This window comes from Xenopus laevis, chromosome 8L (genome assembly GCF_017654675.1).
Source record: "Xenopus laevis strain J_2021 chromosome 8L, Xenopus_laevis_v10.1, whole genome shotgun sequence".
Classification (NCBI taxonomy): domain Eukaryota; kingdom Metazoa; phylum Chordata; class Amphibia; order Anura; family Pipidae; genus Xenopus; species Xenopus laevis.
Window position 1 is genome coordinate 56,212,928 of NC_054385.1, and position 25,736 is coordinate 56,238,663.

The window sequence follows — 25,736 nt, forward strand, 5'->3', positions numbered from 1 at the left end:
ACAGCAGAAATTAAACTTTTTTTTTTACATCTATCATAACATTGTCTTTGAGTGCTGTCTATAATTTTGCCATAAGAGTATTTGCCAAATGCTTTGACATTACCTATCTGATCCCCCATGTTCCTCTATGAGGAGGCTGCCATATTGTGAAGAAGTAGTCAGTTAGCATTGGAAACTCTGGCAGGTTGAGAACGGACAGTCAGGTTTGCAAAACAGTAAGGTTGAGGAACTTCAAGTAACAATTACTTAAAGCAGATCTATTGGTGAAAAACGATCAACATGACATAAAGGTAACTTTTAATGTTTATTAATATTTTGAAGAGTAGTTTTTATAGTTTCATTGTCATGAATTGTCATCGTTGATCTTTTCTGCTCCTAATACATGTATAGGACCCCTTATCCGGAAACCCAATATCCAGAATGCTCCGAATTACGGAATGGCTGTCTCCCATACACTCCATTTTATCCAAATAATCCAAATTTTTAAAAATGATTCCCTTTTTCTCTGTAATAATAAAACAGTAGCTTGTACTTGATCCCAACTAAGATATAATTAATCCTTCTTGGAAGCAAAACCAGCCTATTGGGTTTATTTAATGTTTAAATGAATTTCTAGTAGACTTAAGGCATGAAGACCCAAATTACGGAAAGATCCGTTATCCGGAAAACCCCAGGTCCCAAGCATTCTGGAAAACAGGTCCCATACCTGTATAAGCTAATTTTTTGTTCTTGTATATGTTCTGGCACTTTGCTTTTCTTGTACCTGCTTTCAACCTTCTGTTACTTCATATCATCTTTCTGTTGTCTTGATTCATTTACTTCTGTTCACCGCTAAACATTTGTAACACAAGCCATCTGTTATGGTGGGTTTTGTGGCTGGGTCGCCTATTCTTAACATCAAAGTCTATATATATTTCTGACCCAGTTGAGAAATGCTGCTGAGAAGTTGTAGGTGAAAATCTTTGCACCTGGCACAGGGACCTCCAGTTCGTAAACCTACATACATAGATTGGTACTGGAGGGGTAAGGAAAACTGGAGGGAGAAAATGCCACCTGGTGACTTCTTCTGTAATGATGCTGTCACTAAACTAATGGATTCCTTATATAAAATTGTGCTGTGTTTAGGTTTGTAATTTTTTTTTTTTCCTTTTAATCTTGCCACCAACTTGATCTCTTAAAGTTGCTGTCAAATGTAAAGGTGTTAGTGCTACTTTGTGAAGTGTTTTATTTCCAGTATAGTACAAAGTAACAGGTAATTTTCTGTTATTTAATACAACTTGTCATCCTGGGTTATATTTAGGTGGCAGCCAATGCACACATTCCACCAGACTACCTGCTGAAAATCTGTGAGCGTTTTGGACCTATCCTAGATCAAGAAATCCCACCGAGTGTTCCTGGGTTGAATAGTCTTTTGGGACTTGGAAAACAGTCACTACTCAGAAGTAAAAAAGGTATATATAAACCATAATATATGCTTACTTTTTTTTTTGTCTGTTTGATGGTAATTTTTGTGAATGCTTCAGTGCTTAGACCTCATTGCTCGTGTCATGCCAATTCCAGCTAATATACAAGCATACGGGATGGTTTGTGCTTTACAGCAAAAAACATATTTTAATGTTCAGTTAGAGCAGAGGTCCCCAACCTTTTTAACCCGTGAGCAACATTCAGATGCATGAAAAATGTTCCTGGGGATGCTAAATAAGGGCTGTGATTGGCCATTTGGTAGCCCCTGGTGGACTGGCATCCTTCAAGAAGTTCTGTTTGGTAGTACACCTGTTTTTTATACACCAAAAACTTGCCTGGAATTAAAAATAAGCACCTGCTTTGAGGCCACTTAGAGCAACATCCAGGGGGTTGGCGAGCAACATGTTGGGGATCACTGAGCTAGAGGGTTAATCCTGCTTGTTGCATGAACAGTTACTGTATCTGTATTTGAACTTCGGTTTATTTAATGGGAAGTTCACTATTTCATCTTTAAATTATTTTTTTTTTAATATAATTCTGATTTCTGTTCTGCCTGTCTCCAAAGTGTAACTTTCAATGATGTTGTGAGGCTAGCTTTTATTATAGTTTTGCATTAATTACATAATATGTAATTGCAAATAAAGCCCAGAGGTGATCAAGGCTAAATTTCCTAGTACTAATGCATAGACCTCCATTACTGATTGCCACTGAAAGCAGCCCGTTGATGCTCTTTCCAGATTCATGTGTTCTGATGCCTCCTAAAATTTGTCCAGGATTAAACTCTTCTCCATGCAATAGGGTCTACTGCACTTTTGCTGATTTGTGTGTGCATAGATGCATGGCAGAAGGGGACCAGGCAGACCGTGTTGGACTGTAGGGCCTCTGGCCCCACACCACCCTCGGGGGGGGGGGGTGCACCCAGTCACAAAGGTCCCTCTGCTCCCCCCGCAGCGGCCGGGGAGGGATGCAGGTGGGGGCAGGGGCCGGGGAGGGAGGTAGGGGCACCGTCCGTAGCCGGGGAGGGAGGTAGGGGCACCGTCCGGAGCCGGGGAGGGACATAGAACAAGATCTACTTTTGCTGTAGTGTTCCATTTATTTCAGTTTAAGTATTCTGTCACATTAAATTATCATAGTAGAGTGGCTCTTTCCTGCTAAACTACAGTTTTGAGGCATGAAGTATCTGTTGAAATAACTCATCCTAAATGCCTAAAATGTATATTTTACTAAGTCCTTTCAACTTCTGCTATAGACTGCAAGCATACACCATGGAAAGGGACAGCTTTTGCAGCTTTGCACAGAGGGAGACCACCAGAACTTCCAGTCAACTATGGCAAGGCCCTCAATGTTGGTAAGTTTATTTTGCATTTGTTTGTTGGCTGCATATTCGGGCGTAAGAGCGCAACAGAATTTGTACTTTAACCCTTTTCTCCTATTCAGAGAGAGCTTTGATTTAGTGACTTCAGAGCTTTGTCCAATTTTGGTCTAAACCTCATTGTGCAAATCAATATTAATTGTTTCATTTGTTTATTATTAGGTCCTCACTGATAGCATTTTACCACCATATGTAATTGTGCAAACTTACCGATGTAATTATTTTCTAGTAAATATCACTTGCGGCAGAGATCTGACTGGATATGCACGTTTCCATCGCATATTTCCATCTTCAGCTTACCAGCAGATGAAAATGCACAAGCGAATTTTGGGTCATCTTTCATCTGTATACTGCGTGGCTTTTGATCGTACTGGAAGGCGTATTTTCACTGTAAGAACCCAGTAACATTTTTTGGTGGATGTCTGCCACAAAAAAAAACAGATCGTACAAAAAAAAAAATGTAATTGTCAATCAGTTGTTTTTCTTGTATCCATCCAAGTTTCTAAGTTGGTCTAATTTTAAGGCCAGTTGTTGTCACAATGCAAACAAATATTCTGCAGATCCAATTATCTCTAGGTGTTTAAACTGCTGAGCATTTTGGTTACAAAAGGGCCATTCAGGTGGAGCCCCCAAATCTTCTGCAAGTTGTCAGTACTAGAACACTCTATAAAGTTAGAAAAAAATAAATTGGAGAGAGCAGATTAGAGCCAGCTTTCTAGATCAAATAAAGCCCACAGGTTCATGTCCAGAACCTTACAATGTCTTCTGCTGTGGTCCACAGTCTGCTTTGGCTCTATTTGTAGTTGGTGTAAACTAATTTTAGTTTGATTTTGGCTATAGAAATTGATCTAACCATACTTTTGAAAACAGGTTAACAAAGGTTTATAATTTTTCGAGTAACATACATTTAATTTTAAATTCATGCTTATAAATTGTTTTTTTTTAAGTTTTTTGGGAACCCATCCTAGGAATTATGTATTTTTGGATATACTGTTTGTATTGTATTTTTAAAGTGAAATAGAATGTGTTAAGGTAGACCCATCATTGCAATGATCTTTGCTGTATGTGTTTTGGACAGCTTTTATAACAAACAGCTTAAACTATTGTCTTCCATATTAACAGGGTTCAGATGACTGTTTAGTCAAACTATGGGCTACTGATGATGGGCGTCTTCTTTCCACACTACGTGGTCATGCGGCTGAAATTTCTGATCTTGCTGTGAATCATGAGAATACATTGATTGCTTCTGGCAGCTGTGATAAAGTGGTGCGTGTGTGGTGTCTTCGCACATGTGCACCAGTAGCTGTGTTGCAGGGCCATACAGCTTCTATCACTTCCATACAGGTAACTGGTTGATGCCGGACTTTTACATAACTTTGTGCCTTCCTGCTAAATCATAACTAATTAAAGTTTTTAATTGGTGACTTGGAAAGTGAAGAATTTCATCATAAAACAGAATGTGATAGTTGCTATATTTTACTGGACTCTGATTGAACACAGATTAGATCTGACTTTTTTTTTTTTTAAATATTGTTTATGAACAAAAGTAATGGCTTTTTTTTTTTTTTCTTGCTCAACCACCGGCACTATAGCTTAATTGTGCCTTGCACCTTTCATGGCTCCCACGACCATTCTTGTTTGCATCGCTATGGCAATAACTGTACAAGTTCACTCTACTAAACTAGTAGTCCATATGTTCTATGCATATAATTCATGTGATTTAGTTGTATAATCACATTAACTTTACAGTGCTACGCAACATGTTGGCGCTATATAAATACATGTTGATAATAATAATAGTCCTTTGTGTTCAAAGAATCCATTCAACTAGTTTGATACTTTGTGGCAGATGTGTGTTGTCCATCTCTCTGTAGTCAGAAATGATACCCTAGGACAGACACTGCCAGTTTTTTGGGTTCACTATTTGCTGGGTGCTTTTGGTCAGAGCCCCCATTAGTTCTTGATTTTATAGATATAAAATGATCCCAGCACTGTCCAGGAATGTTTAAAACGTAATTCCGAATCTAACAAGTATTTGCCACAATGCTGTGTTATCTATTATTTACAGAATGCATAGTGGAGCAGCTGTACAGTTATGAAGCTTTTCTGTTCTAGGCAAAGTTACGAAGGGTGCAGCCACCTAGACGGTTATTCAGGCTTTTTATCACTGTATGAAAAAAATTCCAACAGGATTTTATTATTTTAACACTATAGCACAGGCTGCTCAGGCAGAATACGGTAGAGTTGAAAACATACCACATCTCCTGTTTTCTGCCTCATCACAACTCTGGTAAAATCACCCATGTACTGTACTTAATATGTTTGTCTTTATTGTGGGGAGACCATTTTGTATTCTCTGTGAATAGGGTTTAAAATGTTTTATTTTGTGTGAGTTAGCGATTTCTCTCTTTTTAGATATCCATTTTTTTTTTTTTTTTTTGTCAAACTTCTGACTGACTTAACAAAGCATGCTTTTAGCTTTACTGACCTACATAAAGAAAGACGGTATCCTGGTATACTGATTTTTGGTGGGCATATAAAACTCATGAGTGTGAATGTTATAAATAGCAAATTTGTCATCGAGAATAATCTGTTTTTTACAACATGCTTTTTTATATTTTTCTTTCTAGTTTTGCCCAGGAACAAAACAAAAAACAAGATACCTCACATCTACTGGTGCTGATGGGACAATCTGCTTCTGGGAATGGCATGCAGATACCATGACATTTAAGTGAGTGTGTGATATCATTGAATAGGGTAGTACATCAGAAATGCAAGTGATTTGGGGAATTGGGAGCCATCAAATGCTAAACATATAGCCAGTTAATCTCCCATAAATCATTGCTGATGCATTTAGACACACGCCTTTTTCAAGAATTAGAGCACGTATACAGCGTTTTTACCAGCACTACTGCTATGCAATCCCACCACAGAAAAGTTTTCATTCAGTAGATCAGGAGGTACTGGTCTTCTGGTACCCAGATTACTTCCCAAATTTAGCATTTTTTTTTAAGCAGAAGTTGCCTTTGCCAAAGGACTTGGGGTCCCTTTCCATTTAATACAATAAAAGGTATTTTGGCATACTGAGACTATAGGAAATAGAATGATGAAATAATTTCCATCCATCCAAACTCTAAAGGTAACTGAGAGTAAAGCAGATTCTTCTGCAAATTCCCCCCCCCCCCAGCTTGGTTGGATTGTGCTCTCAAGCTAGCCCTGGTCACTACTACCCTGACCTTGAGGGCAGAGACACTTTTTAAACTGTAAGAGCAGTACTATGTCTTGCTGTGCCGTGGAGCAATATCTTTTATGTTCTTCCCATACTCTTTCCCATGTCCTGTCAAAAATGTTGTCTTGCACCTCAAGTGGTCTCCACTAATTGAACGGTTACTCCCCCACCTTTTTTTATTTTTTTTTTCTTGGAAGCAAGCAAGAAAGAAAAAAAAAAATCTGTCACTGATTTTAAAACTCAGATTTATGTTCTTTTTGTTATACTGCAGTATAACATCACCACTAATTCTGTTTCTGCAGTGATTGTCCTGTAAAATTTGCAGAGAGGTCAAGGCCTGGAGTTCAGATCTCCTGCTCGTCGTTTAGTTCAGGTAAACATACTTATTCATAAAGGCAACCATTTCAGACATCTATCGTACTTGTTATGTAGTGGCATAATTCTTAAGCCACAAGAAAGGGCAAAGTGTAGCCAGAAACTTTGTTGGTGTCATGGTGGACAAAAAGTGGAGGTTTGCTGTGTAGCACCAAAAATATTAAATATGTATTTTTGCCTGTAAATGGACACACATTCATTGTTAGCGGTGCAATTCTTAGAGTTCCTAAATTTGGGATGAATAGAATAAGGGATCTATTGCAGCAGTGAAATATTTTATTTAGAACACAAAGCCATTAAGTCTTCTATAGGAAGACCAGTTTATGCATTCAAAACTGTTACAAAAGTCAAGTAATCACAAAATATATAAGCCTGTATACGGTTCCTTTTTGAATCCTCCATGGGAATTTCTGTTAAAAGTTTATAATGCATGCAGTGACAACGTCCCTGTAAAACATTAAATTTGTTTTTGTGTCCCACATGTTAAAGCATACAATATCTCTATATACATTTCACCTAGATGCTTCCTTGGGTATAACTATGAAGGGCTTTGAAAAAGTTTTAATTCAAAATTCAGTTGAATCGAGTTCCTCGACTATGGCATAACAATTGGAATCTCAATGCATTTTTTTTTGTTTGTTTTTTTAGGTGGTATGTTCATAGCCACAGGAAGTACTGATCATGTGATCAGAATATACTATCTGGGTTCTGGTTCACCAGAGAAGATCACTGAATTGGAAGAACATTTGGTAAGTTCCAGCTTCAATTACATCTACCTTTAGCTGAGTCTTTGCTTGGAAGTATAGGTTATTGAGTGCTTGACCTTTGTAGCAAAGAAAATATAGCTCAAAAATTAACTTAAATAGACCAAAGTTTAAATAACTTGTCAGAAAATAACTTTTTACATGGATGAGGCATTCCAAATTGACTTCACAAACATCCATATATCTTCTGGCCATAATGATGGGGCTTTTGCCAATTGCTATTGTTGATGCAATGGGACATTCCATAAATGGGTATAAAGCAGAAAAATAAAGACTAGCTGCTAACTGGCTTAGGGTAGCTTCATCATACTTAAATGTTCATTTTACAATGTAGTATTACAGTGAAACCTCAATTTTACATCCCCTGATTTTAAGTTTTCCCTCATTTTACAATGTTGTTTTGTGTTCCCACCTATATATTATGCATTGTACATTTCCATGGCTTTACATTTTCCTGTATTTTACACCATTCTTTCCTGGTCCCCTCAAAAACATAAATGGGGGTTCTACTGTACACAGACATTACTCCCAGGTCTCCCTAGCCCAGGGCTGTCCTTACAAATAATTCAGCTGTCTTCTGTTTATACACATTCAAGGGGGTTCTATGCTTCAGCCCAACAAATTCATAATGCATACACTATTGAAAGAATGTGCTCCTCCAGAGTTCATTATTTAAATAAAAAAAAAAATATAGAATATACTTTTTCTCTGTCGTCTCAGGGGGACACAGGGAACAGCTGGGGTTAAGCTCCACCTTCCGGAGGCAGGACACTTGTATGAACAAAAGGGGGCGTGACCTAGGGACTGGCTTAACCCTGATGCTACGCCATCCTATTCAGTTTTTAAGTGTCCTGCTAGGAGGCTGGACATTTCCTCTTCAGGAAAAAAAGAAGATTTTACAGACCAGCTCAGGCTGGCAAAAAGGGGTCTCCCAGGAACAGGGCTACCTGTCTCCGTAGGAGAGACCTCCCTCGTGGGAATACATACCGGGGTCTTAACCTAGCCCTCTGGCTATATCGACCATCCATACATCCCTGCTCCTGATAAGGATGCAGAAGGTTTGGCCGGTGTGTGTGAGAGGTGATGTGTACTCTTCCCTATAATATATATTTTTTTCATATAAGCGCTGCTTGTTGGGGTTTGCCTGTCGTTTTCCCCCGCCCTCCTCCTCCTCAGTACCTCTACAGTGGCCTTCTGCTACTGTTCGTGTTCCCCAGGCTCTGTCCTTAATGTACAGGCCCTCTCTAGCCTGGGCTCCGGAGTAGGTGACAGAGAGGTGTGGGAGCAGCATCTCCCTCCTCCCTGTTACGGCCAGCCGTTGTGCGCACTGAGCTACACGCAGGGTGCGTTCCAGGCGCCATTTTGATTGTTCGCACGCCTAGGTGGAACGCATCCCTCAGTTCAGCGTCGGCTGCGTTCCAGGCGCCATTTTGATCGGTCGCGCCGCATTACAGCGCGACGCCTGCACTTGTACAGCGTTCCGGCTTACAGGCTAAAGCAGACGCTTCTCACTCCTCACACATAGTTACTTGTTAGGAGTTTTCTCCACATAACAGCAGCAACATTTGACCGAGTGCACCATAAATTTGCCAGGGTCAGCTTCATCCCTCACACCTGCCTAACCTGCTCAGTGAGTACCTCAGACACTACCATGGCAGAAGGTAAGTCAGGGGGTTTATTCCCTAGACCGGGGGGGAGAGCAGCAGTGGCAGCAGCACAGGTCACTTATTTTATGTGTACTAAGTGCAATGCAAAAATCCCAGGGGGTCAGGGTGAGCCTCTCTGCAGACCTTGTTCAGGGGGGCAGGGAGTTGCTCCAATTCCAGGGGTTCCATCCAATCCTACGGATTCTCAGACTGGGATTTCCAATTTAGAGGACCCATCTCCAGATGAGGTAGCTGGAACTTCTTCAGACCCTCCAGCTCCACTCTGGGCTATCCAGCTGTCTCAATCACTGGCATCCCTACAGAGTTTACCCTCCATCGCAAATAATTTGGGTAAAGCTTTAGCCAAGCTGGGTCAGAAATCCAGTGGGAAACGCAAACGAGTAGACACTTCAAGGGTTGAAGTTAGTAACCTTACTCCCTCAGACGCCTCATCAGCGGAAGCCGACTCATCCCAGTCAGAGGGTGAACTACCTCTATCCGATGTGTCTTCTGGGGAGGAAGAGGATGAATGCGAAGACCATAAGGGTCGTGAGCCACAACACGACATTGATAGTATCATTAAGGGAGTACTAGAGGTCCTCAAGGTTACTCCCTCAGAACAGCAACCTCAGACCGCTAGCTTATTCAAAAGACAGCAAAGGTCCGCCACAGTCTTCCCTTCTCATGATCAACTCCTCGCCATCATACAAGATGAGTGGAACTCTCCAGAACGAAAATTCCAGGCGACCCGTAAATTCTCCAAGTCCTATCCCTTTTCCAGGGAATTGGTGGACAAGTGGTCCATGCCACCAACAGTTGATGCTCCAGTGTCCAGATTATCGAAGGCCACAGCACTACCAGTCACCGACTCGGCAGCTTTTAAAGATCCATCTGACAGACGTCTAGAGGGATTTTTGAGGTCTCTGTACTCATCCGCAGGTTCTACTCTTCGACCGGTACTAGCCTCTTCCTGGGTGGCAAGGGCCATACAAACATGGGCCGATTCCCTAATCAAAGACATTCAACACGGAGTCTCTAGATCGGAACTTCTTGCCACGGCACAGTCGATAGCTGAGTCTTCCGCTTACTTATGTGACGCTACCTTGGATGCGGCCCAGATTACTGCCCGCACCTCAGCTCTATCGGTAGCCGCCCGCAGAACCCTCTGGCTTAAGAGTTGGACAGCGGACATCAGTTCAAAGAAGTCATTAACCTCACTTCCTTTCAAGGGGCAGCGACTTTTTGGTGAAGAATTAGAAAAAATCATATCACAGGCTACGGGGGGGAAAAGTACATTTCTACCCCAGAGCAAAAGCAAGACCAATCCTTCCTACAGACGCGGAAATTTTTTTCGTGGCCAAAGTGGACGTTACAACAGACGCAGTAGTCCTCCCCAAAGTTCCCACTTTAGATCAAAGAACAGTGACAAGGGACGTTCTACATGGAAGACCAACAAGTTTCACAACAAGCCCACAACTGACAAGTCCACATCAGGTTGACGGGGCATCCCCTCCGGAGTCACAGCATCCGATAGGGGGCAGGTTGCTTCAATTCCGGCAGGTGTGGAACCGATATTCATCAGACAGTTGGGTAAACGAAATAATTTCAGAGGGCTACCATTTGGATTTTTCTTCTCTCCCCCCAAGAAAATTCCTTATGTCAAGAATCCCGGTCAATCCAGCCAAGGCTCAAGCCTTTTTGGAATGCATATCCAACATGGAACAGAACGGAGTAATTGTTCCCGTGCCCCCGCTGGAGAAATTCTCCGGGTTTTACTCCAATCTATTCCTAGTACCCAAGAGGGACGGATCCTTCAGACCTGTTCTCGATCTGAAATTCCTCAACAAGCACATACGCTCAGTACGATTCAAAATGGAGACCTGCGCTCTGTGATTCGAGGAATGGAACCAGAACAATTTTTGATGTCCCTAGACATCAAGGATGCGTACCTTCATGTGCCGATATGGCAACCTCATCATCGTTTCCTGAGATTTGCCTTCAAGAACCTCCACTACCAGTTCGTAGCCCTCCCCTTCGGCTTATCATCGGCCCCTCGAGTGTTCACCAAGCTCATGGCGGTTACGGCTGCCTCCTTGCGACTTCAGGGTGTTTCAGTGACACCCTACTTGGACGACCTTCTTCTGAAGTCCAGAACATTGGAGATGGGCAGAGCAGATCTTCGGACGGGGATCCGATTACTCCAAGACTTTGGCTGGACAATCAACTGGGAGAAGTCCAGTCTAATTCCCAGCCACCAGATGACATTCCTGGGTCTAGAGTTCAACACCCTCACACAACAGGTGACCTTACCTTTGGACAAGCAGTTGAGGATCAGAGACCAAGTTTCCAAACTATCTCTCATCCAGAATCCAACTACACAAATGGCCATGAGGGTCCTGGGATCCATGGTTTCGGTCATGGAAGCAGTCCCATTCGCACAGATTCATTTACGCCCTCTTCAGAACAACATCCTGTCGGGATGGAAAAGGGGTCCTCTTTCCCAGAAGATCAAACTTCTTCAAACAGTAAAGGAATCTCTACAATGGTGGATGCAACAAGACAATCTATCAAGGGGCCAATCCTGGGGGATTCCGGATTGGAAGGTAATCACGACAGACGCCAGCCTCCGGGGCTGGGGAGCAACATGGGACAATCTATCCGTGCAGGGTACATGGTCCCTCCCAGAATCCAAGCTTCACATAAACATACTGGAGCTTCGGGCAGTGCGACTGGCTCTTCATCACTGGTCAAGCCGTTTGCAGACAGTCAGTGAGAATTCAGAGCGACAATTCGACCACTGTGGCTTACATCAACAGACAAGGTGGAACCCGCAGCAAAGCAGCACTAGCAGAAACTCAGGAGATTCTGAGATGGGCGGAACTCCATCTTGTAAGGCTGTCGGCTATCCATATCCCAGGAGTGAACAACACAAAAGCAGATTTTCTCAGTCGAAACAATCTGGACCCAGGGGAATGGGAGCTTCACCCGGAAGTTTTCTCAGATCTTGTCAGTCAATGGGGACTACCTCAAATCGATCTAATGGCTTCCAGAACCAATCGCAAAGTGAAGAGATTCTTCACCCGCTCTCGGGATCCTTTAGCAGTAGGGGTGGATGCCATGACCCAGACCTGGCAGTTCGACCTAGCCTACATTTTTCCACCACTACCCATGTTGCCTCGGGTCCTCAAGAAGATCAAAGTATCGCATTCCACAGTGATTGTGATAGCTCCCTTCTGGCCCAGGAGGACCTGGTTCTCCGATCTCCAAGAAATGTCGGCAGCACAACCTGTTCGCCTTCCATCCAGAATGGACCTCCTGTGTCAGAGACCCATAGCCCATCACAACCCGGGCCTATTTGCTTTGACGGCATGGCTATTGAAGCCGACATATGGCGAAGACAGGGCATAACCGAAGAGGTTATTGACACAATGTTAAAGTCACGCAAATCTACATAGTCCAAAGCCTATCACAGGGTATGGCGCAGTTACTGGAACTGGTGCAAGGAAGCACAAGTACCTTTTCTCGAGTTGAATATCCCAAGAATCCTATCCTTTCTACAGCGAGGTTTCCAGATGGGCCTCAAATTGAGTTCCTTGAAGGTGCAGGTTTCGGCATTGTCGGCTCTGTTTCACTCACGCCTAGCTCTAGAAGATCCTGTGCACACTTTTCTGCAAGGAGTAGCCCATTTAGTTCCTCCATTTCGTCCTCTGATTCCTGGTTGGGATCTCAATCTAGTCTTGGAAGCCTTACTGGATCCCCCTTTCGAACCGTTAGGCACAGTTCCTGAGAAGTGGCTCACCTGGAAAACAGTGTTTCTAGTAGCGATTACTTCAACCAGAAGAGTTTCGGAACTGAGTGCTCTCTCATGTGACCCAGCTTATCTAGTATTCCACAAAGATAAAGCAGTTCTACGCACAGTACCATCCTTCCTACCCAAGGTTGTGTCCTCATTCCACATAAACCAGGAAATTGTGGTACCGTCCCTGTGCCCGGAACCTAAGAACCCTAAGGAGAAACGACTTCACAGCCTAGATGTGGTCAGAGCTCTTCGCTGGTACTTGGAAAAGTCTAAGTCCTTTCGACGTTCTCAAAGACTGTTTGTAGTTCCTAATGGGCCTCGAAGAGGCATGGCGGCATCTAAATCGTCCATTGCTAGATGGCTGAAAGACACCATACGACAAGCTTACGTTTCCAAAGGACAATCTCCTCCAGAGCATGTAAAAGCACATTCCACTCGATCAATGGGAGCTTCCTGGGCTTGGCGCAATTCAGCAACCCTGGATCAGATCTGCAGAGCGGCCACCTGGTCGTCTGTTCACACATTTTCTAAATTCTACAAAATAGACACCTTTTCCTCTTCGGAGGCTGCCTTTGGCCGAAAGGTGTTACATTCAGTGGTACAGTAATGTACCACAATCTCTTCGCTCCCACCCTGCTGTTCTTGGGGCTGCTTTGATAAGTCCCCAGCTGTTCCCTGTGTCCCCCTGAGACGACAGAGAAAATAGGATTTTTTGCTACTCACCGTTAAATCCTTTTCTCTGTAGTCGATAGGGGGACACAGGGCTTCCCGCCCCGCGGCGAGATGTTGACCACGTTGGTCCATATGGGAATACTCCCTGAGTTACCAGTTCTGCTAGTTGAAGTTTTATTCCTATTGTTTAGCAGTCTCTTTGGTACAAACTGAATAGGTTGGCGTAGCATCAGGGTTAAGCCAGTCCCTAGGTCACGCCCCCTTTTGATTATTCATACAAGTGTCCTGCCTCCGGAGGGTGGAGCTTAACCCCAGCTGTTCCCTGTGTCCCCCTATCGACTACAGAGAAAAGGATTTAACGGTGAGTAGCAAAAAATCCTATTATTTACTTCATTAAAATCAAAAAGCGGGACTCCTTAAGGAGACATGGTTACCATATCACATCAACCTTTTCAACTTTAATTATGAAATAGTTTGTTTTTTTTAAAAAAAAAAAAAAAAATTTTTAATGCTGGACTTTGGAGGAGCACATTCTTTTCTAGTGCATGGATTTTAGAATGAAGTTTCCCTTCAAAATAAACATATTGTAACTCAATTTAGTTGCCTTATAAATCTAACATTGTAGGGAAATTGGTATATATGAGTGTGAGCTGTTCTATTCTTTGCCACAACTGAGGTTTTCGTAAGTCTCTGGACTTCATGTTTATGTTTTAGTTGCCATTCTGTTTGTTCGTGGATTGTTCGCACAATTGAGGGACTTACAGAGCAGAAAAGACCATTGTTTGAATTTACTGAAAATCTTCTAATTTACACTCTTAATTAATATATTTTTCTTACAGGACAAAGTGGTCGCTATTCAATTCTGCAACAATTCAGACCGGTGAGTAGCATTTCAGAATTTTGAGAGATGTAAATCATTCATTTGCTTTACAGTAATCGATCATTGTGAGTTATGTATAATCAATCTTTTTTCTTTTTAATCGTAAATGTTATGACAATAAAACAAATCTAACATGAGACCGCACTTGTAATGCTTCAAGCTGTAGACAAATTCATATTTCATATGGTCTAGCAATGGTACACAGTTTTGTCAGGGCACCATACTGTGCAAAAAAAAAAAAAATTTGCTTTACGTTACTAGAAACAACCCTGGTAAAATGACACCTGTGGCAAGGTTCTTATCCTGCCTCATGCAGAAGTACTGGATATATACTGTCCTATAATGCTAATGCATAACTAGCCTTTATTAAAGGACCAACAATCCTGAATTCACTGGGAGTTCTGGTATTTTAGACAACCCCTAGCAATTCTAATCACTAAGTGTGTTTTCCCTATCCTGTACTGTTTTTTTGTTTTTTAGATATGTACTAAATACTGTAATTCCACCTGGAACACAGTTGTAGAAACAGGATAATTTGACCAATCGGCACAATTGTCATGTTAAGGCTGTAGGAACAGAAAGAATTGATACGATATAAAGACATTCTGGAAGGTGTTCTCTAATAAGTTTCTTTTTGTTTTAAGCTTATGCTTCGTCAGTGGAAGCAGAGATGGAACTGCTCGGATTTGGCAATATCAACAGCAAGAGTGGAAAATGACTGTACTGGATATGACTACCAAGGTGACTGGGTAGGTGATTTTTGTAGTCTTTAGTGACACTTACTGCTTTTTCTAGGTTGGTCCCTTAAAGGGCAACTATTGCAAAAACTTTAAATTAATAATAAGCTTTCTCTCATGGAAATAAGAAATTTTCTGAATATAAACAATGACAAATTCTGTACAGAGTGATAATGAAATAATCATATTACTCTTCTCTGTCATCCTCTTAGCAATCTGTCTCTCCTCTCGTCTTTGATCATGCAGTCTGACTGATTTTGATTGACAGGTCTAATATATATTTTGGAGACCTCCATTTTTTCTAATAGATGTATTTGAACTAATTCCAATAACTGACTCCAGCACAAACAAAATGTGACAAAATAACCGGCTCTGCCACACATCCTGCATTTAGACAGTATTTCTTACAAAGTTGGCTATTTTGAATGAGTGAGCTCTAACACATTTTCTAGGCAAAATTAGAACCTTCCAAAGGATGTAATAGACCTAAATATAATTCAAATTATGACTCTGACTCCTGCAGGAAGATAGTGTAGAGATATAAATTGATGAGAGGGAGAAAGTGAAGAGTAACATTATATTTCAGAATGGTGCAGAGTTTTTACTTGATTATATTTAGTAAGTTTCTTGTTTGAGCTTATTCAAGTTTCACAATAGTTCTCCTTTAATGTATTATTCTCAAAATGCATGCTGCTGCAGTGTATATATAGTGACCTTGCTTACATGATTGGAATCATTCAGCCATGTGACATGGAGTTTTAAAGAATAATATTACTTACCCTGCATTGTGTGAACATAGATTTATTTATTTCTGTGATGGTTAATCTATTTAAGAAAAAACACAAAAGGGTTAATTTAGATTGCATTTTTCCATGAATGATTTTTTTTCAATGAGGTTGAAAAATTGTCTGGCAATAAAAAAAACCTGTTTGAACGATACACTTCCAATTGAATTCTATGGCATCTTGGTTTTAGGTAGCATAAGTCTAATTTTTTTTTTTTTTTTAAAGAAACCACTAATCACAGTAAAAATAAATTGCAATCACAATGATCTTTTGTTGTGATTTTTCTCAAATGTTCACTTTATACTGTGGCAGCACCTACAGGCACAATGTACATTTTCTCATAATATTATGTTCTCTAGGTTTTATAGTGTATATATCATAATAGCTGTGGTTCCTCAACTTGTCGGTGACAAATGGGAAAACGATGTGTACTTTGCCTTTTAAAAATGTTCTCTAGTGTAACATACTCTCATTTTACAGGAGCAGTGTTACAAATCCAGAAGACAAAGTGACCAAGCTTAAGGTCACCATGGTAGCCTGGGACCGATCTGATTCAACAGTTATTACTGCTGTAAACAATTTCCTTCTGAAAGTTTGGAACTCTCATACTGGCGAACTTCTTCATGTATTGTCTGTGAGTAGCTTATAACTTGCATTCATTTGCCAGATTGGTTACAAGGCTATGGCATTATAGCTACTTTATACCCTAGGTGAAATGTAAAGCTGTGAGGAATATTGAACTGTGCAGATATATTTTTCCTGACCACTTGCTGCTCCTGTCAGCAAAGCAAAACCCAGAGCAGTTTTCCATGGTAATGTGAATGGTCTTAAAAAACCTTTCACCCATTGTTATCCCTGCCAGTTGTAAAAGCTCTAAATAATTAGTGGCATCAAGAGCACCAGACAGATGTGCTACTTGTCTGTCTGCAGATGATATTTTCTATGTGTCACACCATTTTTCTAATATTGAAGTGTCATTTTTCACCTTCTAAAGCAGCTCTGGGAAGGGGAGGTCGCTGACCCTGTAAACTGTTCTAATTTGATACATTTAGTTGATACATTGTCCCTGCTGAGCAGAATCTCTGGGTTTCATCACAGGCAGCTGTTGGAATCGATACAATAGTTGCTAATACTCCAGAAATGCTGCTGAGAGATGTATCAATTAAATGTTGCAAAATTGTAACCGTTTATAGTCTGCACCTGAATTACTGAGCTGCCAGACTGAAACGCCAGAGACACGAACATTAAACTTTTAACTTAGATTTTGGGAAAAACATTAAAAAAAAAAATAAAATAATGGAAAGTAATTGAAAAAAGGCGTTATTTCTGGGGAACAATCTGAAAACAACTGAACAGAAAAAAGTGTTTGAAAGGTGAACAACCCCTTTAAAGGAGTGTCACTATAACGTAGTGTTGCCCTCCACTGGTAAAACGGGTGTGTTTGATTCAGAAACACGACTATAGTTGATCTAAACAAGCTGTTCTGTAGCCATGGGGGCAGCCATTCAAACACAGGATACACCGTAGATAAGCTACAGTCTGAAGAATCGCATTGTATACTACAGAGCTTATGTGCTACATAACACTGTGCATTACTTTAAACACTTTCATTTTTCGGTGTCACTGTTCCTTTAAGTCTGATGTTAGTTTTGGTATGTGCTTGTTTCCGCTTTTCTTATGAATTAGTTGGTTTTTCTTGTGTTTGGCTATATGTCATACCAGTATTGTGCCTGTCCAAGCTCAGTGTTTCCCCATTGCTTTCATATATATTGTGTATAAAGTCACAGATTACATTTTTTATGTGATATAGATTACATGCTCACATTCTAACCTCACCAGACCTAAAACTGCAAAGCCCAAACTGTTTTATTGTCCTTAACTAGTTTTTAAATTGTCTTGCTTTTTACAGTTTGGGTAATTTATTTAGTAATTAAAAAAAAATTAAAAATTGTTCTGCAAAAATTAGAGAAGTTCTACAATGTTGTATAAATATAACAATGAACATAGATGAGAATATACAGTCTTCTGTATGTTAATCCTAACCCACACCCTTTAGTCAGGGAATGCAAAATAGTTTGTCCTCTTTCTTTGAATCCCTTGCAGGCAGTGCTACATATTTTAAAAATTAGGAACTGGTTTGTATGTCTAAACATGAAAGCAAGTAACAGGATGAGGTGTTTTTAATAATATTTAATTTGCTTAACTGTTTTTAATCAGGGCCATGATGATGAAGTTTTTGTTTTGGAACCTCATCCTTTTGATCCAAGGATTTTAATCTCTGCTGGGCATGATGGAAACATATTTGTGTGGGATCTAGAAACCGGAACCAAAATTCGTAATTACTTTAACATGGTAAGTTCATATATATTATGCACCAATTTCTTTTTGCGTTTTAATGAAAGATACGTCTATTTGTTGAAAGGTTGATTGACGAACGCACTTTTTTTTTTTTTTTTTTGTGTGTGTGTGTACTTTTGTGTGTAAAAATGCAGTTTATGTACTTTTAACCCACATTTAAATAACATAGTTTGATTGCCATTGTTTTCCAGATTGAAGGTCAGGGCCATGGAGCAGTGTTTGACTGTAAGTTCTCTCCTGATGGCCAAAACTTTGCTTGCACAGATTCTCACGGACATGTTTTGCTCTTTGGTTTTGGGTGCAGTAAACCTTACGAAAAGGTGAGTTCTGATGCAGTCTGCAGTAGAGTGCCTCATTGGGAACTGCAGACTTCTCTAAAATGTAGCACCACTTATTGAATCTAACCTAGATGTGCAAATGCTGCTTATAGAACTTCTTGTCTGGCAATATAAAGCAATCTCGGATAATCATTTAAGAACTTTGTAACATTGCATACAATCTTCACAGCCTGTTGTTTTTATTTGTTGGTGGGGTTTTACATCCTATCCTTACTTATATTTGAATGACCAGATTATTATGCAGCCATAAACATTTCTGGAATCTCCTAGGGCTGCTTATTTGGGGCCTTAGACGGCAGTTATTTTCAGCTAGTCGGTGTATAGACATCCTTCCTTGTTATCCTGATGGCACTTGTCTGTTTAGTAGCATAGGAAACATTTCCAGCCTTCTGAAAGCCAGTAATGGGGAGGAAGATTGCCAGATATCAGCCATAACCTGCAACTGCTGTGATCATGGGAAGGCTCAAACCAATAGGTTGCATACACAGTGGATTGCTTCCAAACTATCAGTGGTATTTGCTGCCTACATAGCTTTTCAATAGCCAGCAATCCAGGCAGAACTTCTCAGAAACACTCTTGTTGCTGGCAAATGGCATCTGCAATTGAGAGGGATTGTGTACGCTGATATGCTTGTGCAGCTGCAGCTATATAAAACATTGTCAAATCAAATGCCAAATATGAAAAAAAAAAAACAAAACCACTATACTAACTCTTAATCCTGTGTTAAAGGACATGTACCTACCATGTATACACATTGGGTATATCTTCCCCAACCCAGCCACATAATTTGTACTACATAAACCTCCTCCATTTGCCAGCCCCATCACATTTTCCTAAAACAAATAGCAACTTTTACCCGGCGGCAAACAGAACATTTATGCTATAAAGTTCATGCAATTCAGAATGCAAACTTATACAGACACAACATACTTTGATAAAAAGTATAAAAAGCACTGTAATGCAGGAGTGCCCATACTTTGGTCTACTTTTAGTGATGTTGTCCCATTATGATCTACATCCATAAAAGCATTGGTAGCATTCTGTTCAATACAAAATATTACTTAAATGTTATATTGATTTATGAGAATTTATATTGCTATATTTAACAAACAACTATTTCTTATGTAACCTTAACATAATAAATATCTGAATAAAAAGCATGAAACAGGAGGATGATATAGACAAGCTGTTTGTTGACAGTGTCTTGAGATCTACTGATCACCAACTAAGGGTCTACTTGTAGATCCTGATCTACCTTTTTGGCACCACTGCTGTATTGTTTAAGCAGAGCCTCAGGAGTGGTGGTTAGGAGAAAAAAATAGGATCAGACTGCTAGAGTTTCTATGGGAACCAGCAATGCTAATCTTCATTGGCTGTTAGATTGGAGGGTGTGTTTAGTAATCTGAGCTGCGAAGAACTGATCATATTTATAAGTCAACAGCCAAAGTAAATTCCTGAGGGACGGTGCAGAGTGGATTAGAGGAGGAGTAGGGGTTCTAAGTGATTAAGAGGATGCCGCAGCCTTAAAGACTTCAAAGACGCTGTTCACTAATTAAATTTCCAAAACACTTCTATCCTCAAAATGATGGTGGTTTTATAATTTCAAATAATATCCATTTACTAATTCAGACATTGTATGTGGTTTCTTTTAACAGATTCCAGAACAGATGTTCTTCCATACAGACTTTAGGCCTCTAATAAGAGACTCCAACAACTATGTTTTGGATGAACAAACGCAACAGGCCCCACACCTAATGCCCCCTCCCTTCCTAGTTGATGTTGATGGCAACCCACATCCTACCCGTTTCCAGAGATTGGTGCCAGGACGCGAGAATTGCAAAGATGAGCAACTCATCCCTCAGCTGGGATATATGTCAAATGGTAATTTTCTGCATTGCTTATCCTCACTTGGTTATGTTGACAATACATTTTGAGGAAGGAAGTTTGAAAAAACTGAAAGGGCAACATAAATTATATTATGTAAGACAATATGATGAGATGATATAAGTTTAGAGGGGTACAATATGAAAGTATGTATTAGTCTAATTCCTTATTTCTCTTTTCAAGAGTAGGATGGGCGGTAATCTATTTTGTAATAACTAGTGAGTGTTTAGCACAAAACAACAAAAAGTATACAACTGTTCATGTAGTCTTTTATAAATAACTATAAAATGATTGTTGTATTTTGCAAAATAAGGCAATGGGGATGTGGTGGAGCAGGTGATTGGCCAGCAAACCGGAAATCAGGAGGGAAGTATACTTGATGGGATAATCCGAGAGCTCCAGAGGGAACAGGATGAGAGGCGTACAAATGATGGTGAAGGTGAAGATGTGGATACACCCATGTATAACAGAACAGACTCAAGAAACGGAGGCATGCCTTTTTTTCTTCTGTTTTGCTTTTTATCTTTAATTTAAGTTTTAAGATGTATTAAGATGTATTCATTAATACCGTAAAGTTTACATTACACCGTTCTAGAAGGCTCTGTTAAGCATCCTTCCATTTTTGAAGTGTTTGCATACTGAGAGGACACTGACAATAACACAGCCTCTTAAGTCTTTTTGCTCAATTTTTGACCAAGTAATGTAGTATACACTTCTTTTGACAGAAAGAGACCTATATTTTAGCAATGCACTTGTGTGTAGGGTGTTTTGAGTGCTGGTGTACTGAAGAAAGTCCCATTACTCTTTCTAATCGAGCAGTTTCTATATGCATATAGTAAATCAAGGTCTGACTTGTGTTCTGCTCTGGATTGAAAACTATCTCACTCAACACATCTCGGAATGATGATGCTGCCATATATCTACAGCTAGGGGCAGAAAATTCGAGTTGTTTTTGGTCAAAACTCACATTTTTTGGTTAAAAAAAACAAAAAACTCGTATTAAAAGATTTATTATACCCCAACCCTGGAAATAACTCAAATCTGTAAATACACCACCTAAAACCTGTTGAGGTTCTGTAGAAGTCAATGGCAAAGATCCCTTGAACCATTTGAAGATGTTAACAACATGCTTGATGTTCTATCTTTTTTTTTTTATTTATTTATTTTTATTGGAGGCTTTTGGTCAAAAAGTGAAATGATTAGAGCGATACAAGTTTTTTTTTCACTGAAAAGTCAATCAATTTGAGTTGCAGGACTCAACTCCCAGAATCTGGTTTTTCATATTCAAATCTTTTCTTAAGTAAGAGTCCGTTCCAGTTACGAGTTTATTCAAAGTAAAAAAAAAACACGCAATCTTTGATAAATCAGGCCCTTAATGTAGGACTGACTGATTTGTAACTAGTTATGGCAACTACCTATGGGTGTATCTATTTTCATTTTATGTTACACTGGGCATGATTCTTTCATCTATTATGTTATGTTTGCTTAATTACTTGCATATCTCTATTGTCCCTATAGTATGGAGAAGTAATAGTTTGGATTTATCATCCCCACCTAATGTTGGTCTTCTTCGGAGTGGCCAAATTGAGGGTGTTCGGCAAATGCATAGTAATGCACCTCGGAGTCAAATGGCTACAGAAAGAGACCTAATGGCCTGGAGCAGAAGGGTTATAGTAAATGAACTGCATCCTGGTGTTAGCAGGTAAAAGACAATCTATAGTACCTGGGGGTAAAGGGGTTTTGTTTTTAATCTGAAGCCGACCCCTGAACCTGCTATGTTGTGTAATCTACTGTGGAAGAAACAAAAGGTGAACAGAAAGTTTTTACTACATTCTAATAAATGACATATTAAAGAATATTAAAAGTATTAAAAGTAAATATTTAGCTTTTTTATATCTTATATGAGCTACCATTTAAGTAAAGTTTTATGTGCTTTACTGAACACAGGTTATAACTGTAACCGTAAATTGCTAAGCATTAGAGCTAAACATTTTTTATACCTGTTGAAATGTGGATCTTAAGCAACTGCCCCCACCTGCTATATAGGTAGTTCTGTGTGATGTATATCTACCGGCCTTCCCCACCTGCAATCTCTTTCCCTCCTACTCTGAAAACCTGCTATTCTGTTTGGCTGCTCCTGTCTTTTATCCTGTTAGACCATTCTCACTTGTTTTGTACTTGTCTGCTTCTTTAATTTCCAAGTATAGTTCTTTACAAATTGTAGAGGCACAGTGCCTGTAATAGACTATACAACTGTTAAAGGATAAATAAAGCACATTTCAATTGGTGGGTTGCCAAAATGTTCTCTCTCTTTTCCCCCCTGGGCCAGTGTTCCTTTTTGAAAACCACTGCACCAGCCTCTTTGGAAAAAAAAAAAAAGGTCTTAACATTTTTTTATGTTACTGGTCCTTTAAGTGTTGTGCTGGAATTTGAGTTGTCTTCCTCTTGGTATCCCAGGCATCTCTAGTGCTGATTTTTGCTTACACATTCACAATAGATTTAACCTGCTGAGTTTTACTGTACTGCAAATGTGCAATTGCCAATAGCTCAAAAATAAATGTTTCTCTGTCATCTCCGGGGGACACGGGACAGCTGGAGTTAAGCTCCACCGTCCAGGAGGCATGAATTAAACTTGGAATCATTAATTAAGGGCTTAACACCCCCCCCCCCCCCCACTGTACAAATCTTTTCAGTTTTCAAGTGTCCTGTTTCCTAGGAGGACGGACATCCACATCTTAAAAGATGGCCGTCACAGCGCTGGCACAAGGGGCCTCACCAGGAAGAGTGCTACCTGTATCCTCTGGGGGGGGAATTCTACCGGGGTCATTTTCTAGCCTCAGGGCTATAACGACCACCCAGATTTTCCTGCTCCCGGATAGAGATGACATGTGAGTAGAATTATCTATGCCTACTCCCAGGTTCCCCGGTTGCTCTCCCTCCGGGTAACTTTGCTGCCCTGCCTCAGCTTGTCCGTTACCCCCCACCTTCCGCTCCTTTAACCCAACCCGGGTCCTCTCCCTTTCAGTCAGAGCTTCAGGGACTCGCCTGCTACTTCTAGCCTGGGCCAGTACCCGGCTCACAAAGGTCCGACCAACAGTCACCAGGACAGAGGACCGGAGCTCACACTATGAGGATGGGAGCAGGAGTTGTGCGTTACAGGCGCCATTATTTGGCACTTGTGACTGAATTGGAATGCACTGCTCCCGCCCAGCGGTTGCGTTCCAGGTGCCATTTTACTTGCTTCAGGCCTGAGGTGAAATGCTGCTGGCTGTAATGCTGGCAAACCAAATGAGTTTCCCCTGAGTTCCATATACCTTAACAGGTCCTCGGGGGGGCGTATCTGCCCTCATAACCTCAAGACAGGAGATTGTTTGAGAGGCAGCTTAGAGTGTCCTTTCTGAGCACTTGGCTACACGCCCACTCTACCTGTTCAGCTAGTATCATAGACACTGCCATGGCAGAAGGTAAGTCAGATTATTCCCTAGGGCGGGGGGAGAACACCAGCCGCAGCAGAAGCGCAAGTAACCTATTTCATGTGCATAAAATGCAGATTCTAGATGCCATCGGGTCAGGACGAACTGCTCTGCAGACCCTGTGCCAGGGGGCAAGGAGCTGTAGCCACTCCAGGGAGTATCCCCACTCCCATGGCAGGCCAGTCGGGGAACACCAATCAGGAATACACATCATAGGAGGGTATCACTGGCACTTCCTCAGATGCACCAGCCCCCCTCTGGTCAATCCAGCTCTCGCAATCACTTGCTTCACTGCAGAGCTTAGCCTCCATCGCTGACAATTTGGGCCAAGCTCTAGCCAAATTCAAAAGGGGATACTACCAACCATACCCCCTTAATTGGGGGTAGAGGAAGAGAATGAGGACTCCAAAGGCCGCGAATTTCCTCAGTCAAAACAAAATGGATCCAGGGGAATGGGAACTTCACCCTGAAGTCTTTGTGGAAATTGTGAGGGATTGGGGGCATCCCGAGATCAACCTGATGGTGTCCAGAGCAAATTGCAAGTTGACAAGATTCTTCTCGCGGGATTAGGTGGGGTGGATGCTATCACACAGACTTGGAGTTTCGAGCTGGCCTACATCTTTCCTCTCCTCCCCATGTGCCTCGGGTTTTGAAGAAAATTAGACAATCGCACACCACAGTAATCGCAATAGCTCCTTATTGGCCCAGGAGAACATGATTTTCGGACCTTCGGGAAATGTCAGTAGCACAACTGGTTTGTCTAACGTCAAGGACCGATCATTTCTGCCAGGGCCCCATATTCCACCACAATCTGGGGCTATTCGATTTGACGGAATGGTTGTTGAGGCAGCCATTTGGATTTGGCGATTTCTAGCTGAAGAGGTCATTACCATGATGCTAAAGTCATGCTAACCCACATCATCTAAAAACCACAGGGTTTGGCACAACTATTTGAGCTGCAGCAAAGAGGCACGTCTACCTTTCCTTGAGTGCAACATACCAAGAATTATATATTTTCTGCAATGAGGTCTTCCTGCAGGGAGTAACTCATGTCGTACCCTAATTCCATCCTCCGATCCCAGGAGGGAACTCAATCTGGTGCTGGAGGCCCTTCTCGATTCTCCTTTCGAACCTTTGGGGACCATATCAGACAAGTGACACGTCTGGAAGGTAGTGTTTCTAGTGTTTTCGGAGCTCGTGCGTTATTGTGCAAACTACCATTCCTAGTATTCCATAAGGACAAAGCGGTGTTACACACAGTCCCATCCTTCCTACATAAGGTAGTGTCTTTATTTCACATGAACCAGGATTGTAGTGCCATCCTTAAAGTGTCCAGATCCCTAGAACAACAAGGAAAGACTACTCCACGCTCTGGATGTGGTCAGTGCTCTTCGTTGGTCGCGGGAAAGATTCAGGTCATCCCGACGTTCTCTGTTTGTTGTGCCTACTGGGCCTTGGCAAGGCATGGCAGCATCCAAGTATAACGTTTCCTAATCGCTCACTCCCACCCTGCTGTTTACGGGGCTGCTTTTGTTGGGTCCCCAGCTGTTCCTGTGTCCCCCCTGAGATGACAGAGAAAACAGGATTTTTTTATACTCTCTGTTAAATCCGTTTCTCTGTAGTTGATCAGTCGACTTAGGGCTTCCAGCCCAATCTGTTAAATACTGTCCACGTTGGTCCATGAGGGAATTATTTCCCTGGGTTACCAGTTCTGCAAGTTTATAAGTTTATACGTTTATTCTGTTCAGCAGTCTCTTTGGTACAAACTGAATGGGTTGGTACAGTGTGTGGGAGGGGGCGTTAAGCCAGTCCCTCTTGCACGCCCCTTAATTAATTATTCCAAGTGTCCTGCCTCCTTGAGGGTGGACCTTAACCCCAGCTGTTCCCTGTGTCCCCCTATCGACTACAAGAAACTGATTTAACGGTGAGTATAGAAAAATCCTGTTTTCTGATCTAGTTA

The 25,736-nt window shown here is 41.2% G+C and overlaps 1 protein-coding gene across 3 annotated transcripts in view; it reads left to right on the top strand.

Annotated features, from left to right (window-relative positions):
- The window catches only part of brwd3.L (bromodomain and WD repeat domain containing 3 L homeolog), a 71,280-nt gene that overhangs the window by 4,135 nt on the left and 41,409 nt on the right, over positions 1–25,736 (top strand). For 2 of the 3 annotated variants that reach the window (XM_018229951.2, XM_018229952.2), the window contains exons 5-19: positions 1,301–1,451; positions 2,714–2,812; positions 3,066–3,226; positions 3,959–4,180; positions 5,467–5,567; positions 6,368–6,438; positions 7,089–7,189; positions 14,161–14,201; positions 14,846–14,950; positions 16,204–16,357; positions 17,941–18,075; positions 18,273–18,401; positions 20,075–20,300; positions 20,617–20,793; positions 21,822–22,005. In XM_018229951.2, the coding sequence (XP_018085440.1) occupies positions 1,301–1,451; positions 2,714–2,812; positions 3,066–3,226; positions 3,959–4,180; positions 5,467–5,567; positions 6,368–6,438; positions 7,089–7,189; positions 14,161–14,201; positions 14,846–14,950; positions 16,204–16,357; positions 17,941–18,075; positions 18,273–18,401; positions 20,075–20,300; positions 20,617–20,793; positions 21,822–22,005 (2,057 nt within the window). The remainder of the gene's footprint in view (positions 1–1,300; positions 1,452–2,713; positions 2,813–3,065; positions 3,227–3,958; positions 4,181–5,466; positions 5,568–6,367; positions 6,439–7,088; positions 7,190–14,160; positions 14,202–14,845; positions 14,951–16,203; positions 16,358–17,940; positions 18,076–18,272; positions 18,402–20,074; positions 20,301–20,616; positions 20,794–21,821; positions 22,006–25,736) is intronic. The other variant, XM_041572778.1, reaches the window with a different exon arrangement.